The sequence below is a fragment of the Muscardinus avellanarius genome, assembly GCF_963383645.1.
Source record: "Muscardinus avellanarius genome assembly, chromosome: 16".
NCBI classification, from domain to species: domain Eukaryota; kingdom Metazoa; phylum Chordata; class Mammalia; order Rodentia; family Gliridae; genus Muscardinus; species Muscardinus avellanarius.
In genome coordinates this window covers 7607965-7622474 of record NC_137802.1, presented here as the reverse complement: position 1 = coordinate 7622474, position 14510 = coordinate 7607965, and the positions used below count along the sequence as shown (strand labels likewise).

Here is a 14510-nt window from a genome sequence, read left to right as displayed (position 1 = left end):
TGCTTTCTTTCCCTCTTTCTTTCTTTCTTTCTTTCTTTCTTTCTTTCTTTCTTTCTTTCTTTCTCCTTTCCCTCTTTCCCTCTTTTTCCCAGTACTGCCGGGGGGGGGGGGGATCTTGTGTGGTGATTTGGCCTCTATTTTTACCCCAAAGAAGCAGTGATGAATCTCAGTCTTTCTCATTCATTCATTCATTCATTCATTCATGCATTCATTCATTTAAATCTTCAGCAGTGGAGATTTAACCTACGGGCCTCTACAACTGAGCTACATTCCCAACCTTTTTTTTTTTTTTTTATGGTGTTGGGGATGGAACCCGGGGGCATTCTACCTCTGAGCTTATAACCCTAACCCCATTTCTTATTCTTTATTTTGGAACACAGGGTCTCACTAAGATGCAGGGGACCTCACTAAGTAGTTGAGGCTGGCTGTAAACCTGTGATCCTCCTGTCTCAGTCTCCCAAGTACTGGGATTACAAGCATGCGCCACCATGCCCGGCTTTCCCAGCCTCTCTCTCTTCCTTCCTTTCCTTCCTTTCCTTCCTTCCCTTCCTTCCTTCCTTCCTTCCTTCCTTCCTTCCTTCCTTCCTTCCTTCCTTCCTTCCTTCTGTTATTTATTTATTGCAGTACTGGGGATTGATCCCTCAGACATTTCACCTTTGTGTTACACCTTAGCTATATTTTTTATTCTTTATTTTGAAACAAGGTCTCACTAAGTTGCGGAGTGCCTCACTAAATAGCTGACGATGGCCGCAAACCTGTTATCCTCAGCCTGGGGTGGTGGAGCACGCTTGTAATCCCAGCATTTGGAAGGCTGAGACAGGAGGATTATGGTTTGCGGCCAGCCTCAACTACGTATGAGGCCCTCTGCAACTCACTGAGATCCTGTTTCCAAATGAAGAATAAAAAATAGGGCTGGGGGTGTAGCTTATAGGTAGAATGCCCCTGGGTTCTATCCTTTGTTCTGAAAAAAAAAAAAGAAAAAAACCCCAAAAAACAAAACAAAGCAAAACAAAAAACTTGTGATCTTCTTTTGAACCTGAGATCCAACTATCTCAGTCTCCCAAGTACTGGGAATACAAGTGTGCACCATCATGCCCGGCTTTTGTTTTTTATTTTGAGACAGGGTCTTGCTAAGTTGCTGGGTCTGGCCTCAAATTTACAGTCCTCCTGCTTCAGCCTCCTGGGTTGCTGGGATTATAGGTGTGGGCCACCACACCTGATTACATTTTAGGATTTCTCATGCATATTTCCTATTTGAAGAAAATGTAAGTGGGGTGGTGGTAAATGGTGTCCTGGGCAACTTGCACTCTAACATCTAGTTTCTTAGGTGTTATAGGTAGGCACCCATGGTGTGCCATTTCCAGAGTGATGAGCCAGCCTCAGGAGTGGTTTACATATCTGAAACATTTGCTCAAAGACAGGGGGAATTCTGAAATTTAATATAAATTGTTCTGTGGCCAAGTTGTAGCTTGACTTGCTTGGACTTTAACTTCATGTCAGGTGCTAGTTTTTCAGAGATCACCATGCCCAGCAACCTCTTAGCTTTTATAGTGAGGTTTGAAATTATAAAGTGTGAATTCTGTCTCTCTTTCTCTCCTTTTTTTTTTTTTTGGCAGTACTGGAGATGGAACCCCAGACATTCTACCTCCGAGCTACAGCCCTAGCCCTATTTTTTATTCTTTATTTTGAAACAGGGTCTCACTGAGTTGCAAAGGGTGTCACTAAGTAGCTGAGGCTGGCTGCGAACATGATTCTCCTGTCTCAGCCTCCCAAATGCTGGGATTACAATCATGCCTCACAACGCTCGGCCTTGACATTTCATATAAGTTTTAAGAAACGTTTTTCTATTTCTTCACAAAGTGTCATGGGAGTTTGATTGAGAGTAGGTCACTTTGTATATAGTATTGTCATCTGAGCAATTCTGAGTCTTCCAATACATAAATATGAGGTTTCTTACTATTTAATTCTTTGTATTTCTTCTAGCAATGTTTTATGGGTTTGTCAGTATTCAAGTCTTGAGCCTCCCGGTCACATTTATTCCTACTTTATTCTTTTTGGTACTATTTTAAATGGGATAGTTTTCTTTTTCTTTCTTTTTTTGGTACTGGGGATGGAACCCAGGGGCTTTCTACCTCTGGGCTATACTCCCAGACCTATTTTATACTTTATTTGGAAACAGGGTCTCACTAAGTTGCTGAGAGCCTCACTAAGTAGCTGAGGCTGGCTTCGAACCTGTGTAATCCTCCTGTCTCAGCCTCCCAAGCGCGGGGATTACAAGCGTGCGCCACCACACCCGGCTAAATGGGATAGTTTTCTTAATTTCAGTTTTGGATTGTTCAATGCTAGTATATAAAATACAATTAAATTTTGTATGTTGATTTTGTATACTGCAACTTTGCTGCATTGTGTATTTACATTTTGTGGTACTGGGGATGGAACCCAGGGTCATTCTACGTCTGAGCTCTACCCCCAGCCCTATTCTTAATTTTTAATTTATTTTTATTGATGTATTTTTGCAGTCCGAGGGAGTGAACTCAGGGACTTTCCACTTCTGAGCTATACCCGCAGCCTTATTTTTTATTCTTTATTTTGAAACATGGTCTCACTAAGTTGTAGAGTGCCTCACTAAGTAGTTAGGGCTGGCAGAGAACCTGTGCTCTTTCTGTCTTAGCCTCCGAAGTGCTGGGATTGCAAGTGTGTGCCACCACGCCTAGCTTGTTCTTTATATTTGAAACAAGGTCTCACTAAGTTGCTGAGAGGCTCACTAAGGAGCTGAGGCTATTTGAGAACTCACAATCCTCCTGGTCAGCCTCCCTAGGATTTCAAGCGTGTGCCACCATGCCCAGCTTGCTGCACTGTTAATTAATTTTTTTTTCTTCCGGTACTGGGGATTGAACCCCGGAGCCTTCTACCTCTGAGCTACCCCTCAGACCTAAGTTTTGTTCTTTATTTGGAAACAGGGTCTCACTAAGTTGCAAACAGCTTCACTAAGTAGCTGAGACTGTTTGCAAACCACAGTCCTCCTGTCTCAGCCTCCCAAATGCTGGGATTACAAGTGTGTTATGTCTTTTATTTCTATATTGTCTTTCTTTTTAAACCATCTTCTCCTTTTTCCCAAAGAAACTTTTCTATTAGAATTAGAGATTTAATAAGACTCTAGTAAGGTGTATATTCTGAGGATGGGGGAGGGGAGACAGGCATTCACTTTGAAAATAAACATAACTTTCATTTAGTCCAACCAGAATGTTAGCCTGGTGTTGAATAGCCATTAAAACTTTTCAAGCGTGTATTTATTTACTTTTGTACATACTAGGCCTCAAGAAAGGAGAACTGGATATGAACAGTTTCACCCAGGCCCGTCCCCTGTGGATCATGATTCCCTGGAATCCAAGCGGCCCCGCCTGGAGCAGGTTTCTGATTCACATTTTCAGCGCGTCAGTGCTGCGGTTTTACCGTTAGTGCACACGCTGCCAGAAGGATTGAGGTCTTCTGCGGATGGGAAGAAGGTAAATACTTGTTCTCTCTCCCTGTGGAGCTCTAGGTCTGTGATGTTTATTTAGCCACATTCAGGCACAGCGCCTAAAAGAAAGTCCAGTTATGCTGGTCTCTAAAGGGAAGTAGTGTTCTGGGAAAGTGAAAAATTTGTTAAACAAAACTATAAACCACAGATCTAGTGCTGCAGACTTTAAAGTCAGTACTTTTGAGTTTTGGTCAGTAAAAAAACAAAACAAAACCAAATCTGAGGACTGATAGATTCTCAGGTACTTTGTACTGGCTTGCTGCGCTATAAAAATGTAGTCAGGATATTCAAGACTACCGTTTTGTCAAATGTAGATTAAATTTTAAGTTACCCTCTTACACATAATAGTAATTTATTAATTTGCTACACAGGAGAAAATACATTTTAGCTAAGATGTATTTACTTACAATTTTTATATAGAAAAAAACTTGTTTCTATATAAATATTGCATAATTATAGATAGGAAACTTGGAAATTACAGAGGAAAAAGGTTATTTATAAAATTATAACTTGTAGACAATACTTATAGATAATGACCCTCTCATTTCATTAATATTTAATTTTTGTCAGTGCAGGGGATTGAAACCAGGGAAGTTCTACATTGAGGTTATTCCTTCGGCTCCATTTTATTTTTTATTTTGAAACAAGGTCTCGCTAAGTTGCTGAGTGCCTTGCTATGTTGCTGAGGCTCGTCTTGAACCTAGGACACTCCTGTCTCAGCTCCCAAGTATTGGGATTTCATGTATGCGCCATCATGCCCGGTTTATGCTATTCTTTTGTTGTTTTGTTTATTGTCTGTTTTGCTTATTGTTAATTTTTTTTTTTTTTTGCGGGTCTGGGGATGGAACCCAGGGGCATTTAACCTCCAAGCCACACCTCCTGCCCTATTTTTATTCTTTATTTTGAAACAGGGTCTCACTGAATTGCAGATGGCCTCACTAAGTAGCTGAGGCTGTCCGTGAACCGCGATCCTCCGGTTTCAGCCTCCCAAATGCTGGGATTATAAGCGTGCGTCGCCGCGCCCAGTGCTCATCATTAATTCTGCACATTGGAAAGTACCTAGCACTTAGTAGGTGCTGAATAAATGTTTTATTTTTAATTTTTTGGTACTGGAGATTGAAGCCACGGACATTCTACATCCAAACTACATCCTCAGCCCTTTAAAATTTTTTTTGTTTGGAAATAGGATCTCTCTTAAGTGGCTGAAAGCCTCACTACCTGCTGAAGTCCTTGAACATGAGATACTCCTGTAAGCTTCCTGAGTACTGGGGTTACAGGTGTGTGCCCCCACACCTACCACGTCTAGCTATTTGTTTTAGAAAGACTAATTTAAGAAACTGAACAGTAAAGTATATCTGCTAGAGCAGGGCGGGCATGGTTGAGCACGCTTATAATCCCAGCATTTGGGAGGCTGAGACAGGAGGATCACAGTTTGTGTACAGGGACAGTGAGACCCTGTTTCAAAATAAAGAATAAAAAATAGGGCTGGGGATGTAACTTGGAGGTGGAATGCCCCTTAGTTCATTTCCCAGTACCACCAAAAAAAAAAAAAAAAAAAAGAAAGAAAGAAAGAAAAAAAGAGAAGAAAGAAATCCGCTAATGCCAATACTTTCCCCAGTGTCTTTTGCCATTTTTTTCATCATACAAACATTAGCATATAAAATGGTTTTCAAAAATAATTTTGCTGGTGCAAGGTACATCAAATGTATTTCCCATAAACTTATATTTGTAGCTAATAGCCCTTTATTCCCCAATACAATATAAATAAGTAGCCACATATTTTCTTTGAGTTTTATGCAATGAAAAGTAATTTGAAAGATAAAAAATTTGTAATTTTTTTTAAAATACTGTAGCCACATTAAAAGTATGTGTATATATAAGGAGAAAACAGATTCAACAACTGAAGGATAAATTAGAATCTTTTATACTGTTGGTTCAACATTTATGTAAATATTTAAGACAGTTGAGTGGAGAAGAGCTCATTGTGGTAAGCTACAAATTAGCTGAACTTCTGGGAATTTTGAGACATACTTTATTATGTGAAACAGCTATTGTAGCCTGGGGTTTATAAGAAATGCTTTGCTGTATTAAAAGAAAAAAAAAATTTTATTTTTATTTTTGGTGGTACTGGGGATGGAACCCAGAGGCTTTCTATCTCCAGGCTATACTCCCAGACCTTTTTTATATTTTATTTGGAAACAGGGTCTCTCTAAGTTGCTGAGAGCCTCACTAAGTAGCTGAGGCTGGCTTCGAACCTGCGCGATCCTCCTGTCTCAGCCGCCCAAGCGCGGGGATTACAAGCTTGCGCCACCACGCCCAGCAAGAAAAAAATTTTAATGTAACAAATAAAGGTCTTCAAAGACTGAATTAATTACTACAAGTGTAACTTATAGCTGTAATTTTTTTTTTTTTTTTTTTTTTTTTTGGTGGTACTGGAGATTGAACTGGGGGACATTCTACCTGCAAGGTGCATACCCAGCTCAATTTTATTTTGTTTTGAAACACGGTCTTACTGGGTGGCTGAGCGTCTTACTCCTTGCTGAGGCTGCCTTCGGACCTCAGATTCTGCTGTCTCACCCTCCCAGTTACTGGGATTGCAAGTGTGTGCCACCATGCCCAGCTAATTTTTTTTTTTTTAAATAGCAGAAAGAGACTTAAACTCATGTTGAAATGTGATGTGTTAGAGCTGGACACAGTGCCTATAACGTTAGGAAGATGAGAAAGGAGGATGGCATGTTTGTGGTCAGCAGCAGCAATTTAGCAAGATCCTCAGCAACGTATTGAGACCCTGTTTCAAACTTTAAAATAAAGTAGGGCTAGGAGTGTAGCTCAGAGATAGATTGCCCCTGGGTACAATTCCTGGTTCCAAAAGAATGGGCATGTTGGATCATAGTATGACCCACTTCCATTTTATAGTTGAGGAAAGTGTGAAGACAAATTAAGTGACCTAGGTGTTCCTCCCGAGTTGGAATGGAAACGCAGGACCCTACTTCCTAGCATCACCGTGACTCCACCTCTGTTCCCTCACAGCACTCATGTCCCTTCCCTCTTCAAGGTATTCATTTATAAAGTAAGCCAGGCATGGTGGTGCAGGCTTGTGATCCCAGCACTGAGACGGGAGGGTCACAGGTGTGAGGACAGCCTCAGAAAGGAGTGAGACGCTCATCAACCTAGTGAGACTGTTTCAAAAATAAAAATAAATAGGCCAGGCTAGGGGTTTAGCTCATAGATAGATGTGCCTGAATTCAACCCCCAGTACCAACCAACCAACCAACCAACCAACAAACAATAATTTTATAAGGCCCTGGAATTATCACCCCTGATTTTAAATTAATATTAGCCAGTTCAATTATTTTTATTTATTTATTTATTTTTTGGTGGTACTGGGTTCCTGGAAGCCCTTCTACCTCCGGGCTACACTCCCAGACCTATTTTATGTTTTTGAAACAGGGTCTCCTACGCCAGCGCGGCTGGCTTTGAACCTGCGCGATCCTCCTGTCTCCGCCTCCCAAGTGCGGGGATGACAAGCATGCGCCACCACACCTGGCTTAACCAGCTCATTTAAAAAATACACAAAACATAAATGTACAGTTGCATGAATTTTTACGTTCATCCATACCAAGAAGTAGTCCATTTTTAGCATCCCCGAAGCTTCCTTTATGCCCTTCCAAGTTACTAATACCCCTTCCTATTGTGCCACTATTATGCCTTCTATCACCATGGATCAGTCTTGCTTTTTTTTTTTTTTTTTTTTTTTTTGGTGGTACTGGGGTTCCTGGAAACCCTTCTAACTCCGGGCTACACTCCCAGACCTATTTTATACTTTTATATTTGGAAACAGGGTCTCTTAGGCCAGTGTGGCTGGCTTTGAACCTGCGCGATCCTCCTGTCTCCACCTCCCAAGCACGGGGATTACAAGCGTGCGCCACCACGCCTGGCAAGTCTTGCTTTTTTTTTTTTTTTTTGTGTGTGTGTGTGTGTGTGTGTGGTACTGGGGTTCCTGGAAGCCCTTCTACCTCTGGGCTACACTCCCAGACCTATTTTTACATTTTCATTTTGGAAACAGGGTCTCCTAAGCCAGCGCGTGCGGCTGGTTTTGAACCTGCGCGATCCTCCTGTCTCTGCCTCCCAAGCGCGGGGATTACAAGCGTGCGCCACCACGCCCGGCAAGTCTTGCTTATTTTTAAAATTTATATAATATACACTTTTTTTGTGTGTGTGGTACTGGGGATGGAACCCAGAGGCTTTCTACCTCCAGGCTACACTCCCAGGCCTATTTTGTACTTTATTTGGAAACAGGGTCTCACTAAGTTGCTGAGAGCCTCACTCAGTAGCTGAGGCTGGCTTCGAACCTGTGCGATCCTCCTGTCTCAGCCTCCCAAACGTGGTGATTACAAGCATGTGCTGCCACATTTGGCTCAAAGTACATTCCTTTGTATCTGGTTTCTTTCACTCAGTATTGTGTTCTTTTGTGTCTATATTATCTGTTGCTGTAATTTATTCTTTTTTTGTTGAAGAGTATTCTATTGGAAACCACAATGAGGCCAGGTGTGGTGGCACATAGCTGTCATCCCAGTGCTTGGGAGGCTGAGACAGGAGTATTCTAGCTTCCAGGACAGCATTAGCAACTTAGTGAGACCCTGTTTCAAAAGCAAAAATAAAATGGGCTTGTAACCTCAGAATTCAAGAGGCTGAGACAGGAGGATCATGGTTTGTGCCAGCCTCAGCTATCTAGTGAGTTGGTATGGAAACCCAGGACCCCTACTTCCTCGCATCATCATGCTACTCAGTGACACCCTGTTTCTAAATAAAGAATAAAAAATAGGGATGGAGCCAGGCGTGGTGGTGCACGCTTGTAATCTCCGCGCTTGGGAGGCGGAGACAGGAGGATCGCGCAGGTTCGAAGCCAGCCGCGCGCGCTGGCTTAGGAGACCCTGTTTCCAAATAAAAATGTAAAAATAGGTCTGGGAGTGTAGCCCGGAGGTAGAAGGGCTTCCAGGAACCCCAGTACCACCAAAAAAATTAAAAAATAGGGGTGGAGGTGCAGGTCGGAGGTGGACTATCCCTGGGTTCCATCTCTAGGACCACCAAAAAAAAAAGGGGGCTGGGCTGGAAGTAGAATGCTCCTGGTGCATACACACACACACACACACACACACACACACACCCCTTTGTAGATATAATATACACACATATATATATATATATAACGTAATATACATACATATATATCATGTGTATATAGGAATTCAGAAAGAAAATAAGTAGAAAATATTGATTTGTAATAAAACATGATTCATTAAATATTTTTCTCAGTGTGTTACTGTTTCAAAGTTCTTGGGAATAAGCAAATAGGAGTGTAGCCCACAGGTAGAAAGCCCCTGGCTTCCATCCCCATTAACACACACACAGCCCCTGGCTTCCATCCCCAGTGACACACACACACACACACACACACACACACACACACACAGCCCCTGGCTTCCATCCCCATTAACACACACACAACACACACAGCCCCTGGCTTCCATCCCCATTAACATACACACAACACACAGGAGGATTGCCATTCACGGACAGCCTCAGCTACTTAGGCCATTTGCCATTTAGTGAGACCTTGTTTCAAAATAAAAAATAAAATAATAGGGCTGGGGGTGTAGCTCAGAGGTAGAATTCCCCTGGGTTCCATTCCCTATACTGGGGGGGGGGGGAAGACACAATAGAAGCCCAGTGGTGAACTCCTATTATCCCAGTAATTGGGAGGCTGAGACAGGAGGATCACAGGGTCAAGACAAGCTTTAACAACATAGTTAGACTCTTAGCAACCTAGCAAGACCCTTTTTCCCAACAAAAAGTTAAAAAGGATGAGGTTGTAGCTTAAAGGTAAAAATCCCTCTGGCTTCACTCCCCAGTACCAGAAATTAAAAATAAAGATAAGCTGGGCGTGGTGGCGCACGCTTGTAATCCCCGCGCTTGGGAGGCTGAGACAGGAGGATCGCACAGGTTCGAAACCAGCCTCAGCTACTTAGTGAGGTTTTCAGCCACTTAGTGAGACCCTGTTTCCAAATAAAATATAAAAAAAAAGGTCTGGGAGTATAGCCCAGAGGTAGAAAGCCTCTGGGTTCCACCCCTAGTACCACCAAAAAAAAAAAAAAAAAAAAGATAGACAGCACCAAGACATTTTCCCCTTTTTCCTGTATCTTTTGTTTCTAAAGGTTAGTAAAGATGTTCACACCCTAAATCTGATGTGTATGTTTAGACAGACAGACACACGCACGCACGCACACACACACTGGGGATTGAAACCAGGGACATTCTACCTCTGAGCTAGATCTCTTTTTATCTTTTGTTTTGAAACAGAGTTTCACTAAGTTGCAGAGGGCCTCAGCAAGTAGCTGAGGCTGGCCATGAACCTGAGATCCTCTGGTCTCGGCCTCCCAAGTACTGGGATTATAGGTGCACGTCACCATGACTGACCCAAATATAATTTTTAATTTTGAAGAAGCATGCTGTTTTCTTTTGGAAGTCAGTGACCTCAAGTATTTGTATCTTAACAGAGGAAGAGTGTACACAGCCTGAGGCTGCCAGAGATTGACTATGCTAAATGCAGATGACACTGAAATTTAACTCTTATTGATTCTGTCAGAATTGTTATTAATATTTTCCTTATAGAGTTGTATACTCATTGGGGTGTAGTCATAGTCCTGGGTTTTCTCCAGAAGTCCCTTTGTATTAAGTGCATGCTATTACAAAATATATAGTTTTTGTTTTTGTGGTACCTGGGATAGAACACAGGGGCATTCTAGCCCTGAGCTATATACTCTTAGCCCTATTTTTTTGTTTTTTTAAACTGGTGCACACCTGTAATCCTAGTATTTTGGAGGAGACAGGATGATTGCAGGTTCAAGACCAGAATCAGCAACTTAGCGAAGTCTTGTTTGAAAATAAAAAATAAAATGTCTGTCTGGGGGGTGTAGCTCAGAGGTAGAATAGAATATTCCTGGGTTCAATCCCTAGTACTACCAAAAAAAAGAGAAAAAGTAAACATGGTGGTTCTGTGCTTTAAAACATTTTCTGCCTAGACAGTCACAACTGAGAAATGAATTTTTGTTCCTGATTTTCCTTTTTTAAGGATCCAGCATTTGGAGGCAAACATGAAGCTCCCTCCTCTCCAATCTCCGGGCAGCCATGTGGAGATGACCAAAATGCTTCACCTTCCAAGCTTTCCAAGGAAGAGTTAATACAGAGTATGGATCGTGTGGATCGAGAAATTGCAAAAGTAGAGCAGCAGATCCTCAAACTGAAAAAGAAACAAGTAAGCGTTTATTTTTACTAAATATATTTTAAAACATGTTGGTTTACCTAAAGAAAGCAATTGAATTTTCCATGTTTTAGACTCTGTGTGAAAGGACTTGTGTCTTGTATATTCGGTGACTCGCGGTTTGTGCCGTTAGTGTTCTTAGCTTCTCATCCGTTATTTCCTCTCGTGTGTCATCCACCTTGAAGATGGTCTTTGAGTGTGTGTGATGACACCAGGTTTGTTTGAATGTACCGTTTCTTATTCCCACTGGCAGCACATGTGCCTACCAGTTTGTGCATATTGTCACCTTAACTAGACGCTGCTTTTCATTTGGATGTGAAATAGTTCTCACTGGGGCTCTAATTTGCATATCTTTGGTGAGGAATGAGGCTAAGCATTTATTTTGGCTCTCATTCCTTATGTGAATCATTCTCTAAAGTTATTATTTTTAAAATTTTCTAAAATCTTTTTTTTTTTTTTCCCTGTGCTGGAGATAGAACCCAGACCTCTCAGCTACATTCCCAGCCCTATTTTTTTCTTTTTAATTTGGAAACAGGGTTTCACTAAGTTATAGAGGGCCTCACACCTACAATCCTCCTCTCTCAGCCTCCAAGTACTTGGATTAGTAGCGTGCGCCACCATGCCTGGCTCCTAAAATCTCTTGTTAATTATGTAGATAATGTCTAATTTGTGGCTTTTCATTTAATTTTTTTGGCAATACTAGGGATTGAACACTGGGCATTCTACCTCTGAGCTACATCCTGCTTATTTGTTATTCTTTATTCTTTTTTATTTATTTTTTTGGTGGTATTAGGGATGGAACCCTTCTACCTCTGGCTACACTCCCAGACCTATTTTTATTATTTTTTTTTAATTTTTATTTTTTATTTGTTGGCGGTACTGGGGTTCCTGGAAACCCTTCTACCTCCAGGCTACACTTCCAGACCTATTTTATATTTTTATTTGGAAACAGGGTCTCTTACGCCAGCAAGGCTGGCTTCGAACCTGTGTGATCCTCCTGTCTCTGCTTCCCAAGTGCAAGGATTACAAGTGTGCACCACCACACCTGGCTGTTATTCTTTATTTTGAAACAAGGTCTCACTAAATTGCGGAGGGCCAATTCATTAAGTAGCTGAGGCTGGCTGTGAACCTGCGGTCCTCCTGTCTCAGCCTCCCAAGAACTGAGATTGCAAGCATCTGTCACCACGCCTGGCTCAGTAGTTTTTTTTTGAAGAATATTTTTGTTTTGTTTTGCTCTTTAAGAGGTGTTGTCTAAGTCAGGCATGGTGGCTACTAAGGATTGAACCCAGGGGCATTGTACCACCAAGCTACATCCCCAGCTCTATTTTTTATTTTTAAACAGGATTTTGATGAGTTGCTGAGGGCCTCACTGAGTTGCTGAGACTGGTCTCAAACCTGCAATCTTCCTGTCTTAGCCTCCTAAGTACTGGGATTACAGGTATACTCCACCGTACTAAGCTTGATAATATCCTTTGAGTTCCAAAACTTTTTAATTTGTTGGGCTCTGTTTTATTTTTCTTCGACCCCTTGTGCTTTTGGTTTCATACCTAGTAAGAAACGTTGCCTCATTCAGGGTCATAGTGTTTTCTTTCCTATGCTTTCTGGTTTTTTGTCTTAAGTTTGGGTCTTTGATCTTAGTTTTTTTTTTTCTTTTTCTTTTTTTTTGTACTGGAGCTCAAATCCAGGGGCATTCTACCTCCGAGCTATACCCCCCAGCCCTATTTTTTATTCTTTATTTTGATACAGGGTCTCATTGAGTTATAAAGGGCCCCACTTAAGTAGGTGAGGCTGGCTGCGAACTGCTATCGTCCTCTCAGCCTCCCAAATGCTGGGATTACAAGTGTGCAACATCACACCTGCTCTTAGTCATGTTTTTTAATTCATCTTATTTATTTTTGTGGTAATGGGCATGGAACCCAGGGACATTCTACCTCTGATCGATACCCCCAGTCCTATTTTTTATTCTTTATGTTTTTGTTTTTGGTGGTACTGGGGGTCCTGGAATCCCTTCTACCTCTGGCCTACACTCCCAGACCCATTTTTATATTTTTTTATTTAGAAACAGGGTCTCTTAAGCCAGCGCGATCCTCCTGTCTCTGCATCCGAAGCATGGGGATTACAAGCGTGCGCCACCAGGCCTGGCTTGTTCTTTATTTTGAAACAGGGTCTGACTGAGTTGCAAAGGACCTCACTAAGTAGCTGAGGTTGTCCACGAACTTGAATCCTCCTGTCTCAGCCTCCCAAATGCTAGGATTATAAGCGTGCGCCACCATGCCCAGCTTAATCATGTTTTTTGATCAACAAAATTTTGTTAGGTTTAAGTTTTATAGTTTGGCTTCTCACATTATTCTCTAATCCATTGGAAACTAATTTGTTTTTCCTTCATCTTTAAGGCAAAGTTTAAAATTATTTTTTTGTATGGGTGGATAATTGAAAAGTTTATTCTTTTATAATTCATATTTACATTTATAAATGTGTTGATATCTCAGCCTTGTGTTCCCATCTGTTAATCTATTTGATCACCAAGCTGGGCGTGGTAATACACACCTGTAATTCCAGTACTTGGGAGACTGAGAGAGCAGGATTGCAGGTTTGAACCCAGGCTGGTCATGAACCTGTGATCCTCCTGTCTCAGCCTCCCAATTACTAAGATTATAGGTGTGTATCACCACATTTGACTAGCCTTTTTCTTTATAATTGCACATTCTAAGTCCAGATCCCCCCCCCCCCCAGTACTGAAGATGGAACCCAGGATCATTCTACCTCTGAGCTACACCTCCAGCCCTATTTTTTATTTTTTATTTGGAAACAGGGTCTCACTGAGTTGCAGAGGACCTCCCTAAGTAGCTGAGGCTGGCCTTGAATTGTGATCCTCCTGTCTCAGCCTTCTAAATGCTGGGATCACAAGTGTGCACCACTACGCCTGGCTAGTCTAGCACCTCTTGACTGTAGCATGAAAAGATGTGAAAGTGGGTCTGGGGGTGCCACAGTAGTGTTCTCAGTTAAGGATTACATTTCAAAATCTCTTCTTTTTTTTTTTTTTTTTTGGTGGTAATGGGGTTCCTGGAAGCTCTTCTCCCTCCAGGCTACACTCCCAGACACCTATTTTTTATTTTTAATTTTTTTATTTGGAAAGAGGGTCTCAAGCCAGTGAGGCTGACTTCAAACCTGTGCCGTCCTCCTGTCTCCGCCTCCCAAACCCGGGGATTACAAGTGTGCCCCACCATGCCTGGCGTCTCTTCTACTTTATTGTTTCTACCCAACTTAACCACGTATCTTACTCTATCTTACTGTATATTGATAACATGCAGCCATATTTTCCCAATGCCAACATAGGTCATTCATTATGAAATATTAAGCTGAGTTTCTTTCAATTGTTTGCTTTAAATTTATTAGAATTAGGCCAGGTGTGGTGGCACACACTTGTAATCCCAGCATTTGGGAGGATTAGACAGGAGGATTGCGGTTTGCGGACAGCCTTAGCTACTTAGTGAAGCCCTTTGCAACTCAGTGGGACCCTGTTTCAAACTAAAGAATAAAAAATAGGATAGGTTGGTTGTGTAGCCCAGAGGCAGAATCCCCTGGGTTCCATCCTCAGTACCCCAAAATAAATAAATAAATTTATTAGAATTAAATGTTTTAACGCCGGGCGTGGTGGTGCACACTTGT

General features: G+C 41.7%; 1 protein-coding gene across 4 annotated transcripts in view; it reads left to right on the top strand.

The window, feature by feature from the left end:
• NCOR1 (nuclear receptor corepressor 1) overlaps positions 1-14510 on the top strand; it is a gene marked incomplete at both ends in the record, with an annotated part of 127711 nt that overhangs the window by 10023 nt on the left and 103178 nt on the right. For all 4 annotated transcript variants that reach the window (XM_080714199.1, XM_080714198.1, XM_080714200.1 and 1 more), the window contains 2 exons: positions 3314-3506; positions 10653-10835. In XM_080714199.1, coding sequence (XP_080570325.1) covers positions 3314-3506; positions 10653-10835 — 376 coding nt within the window. The remainder of the gene's footprint in view (positions 1-3313; positions 3507-10652; positions 10836-14510) is intronic.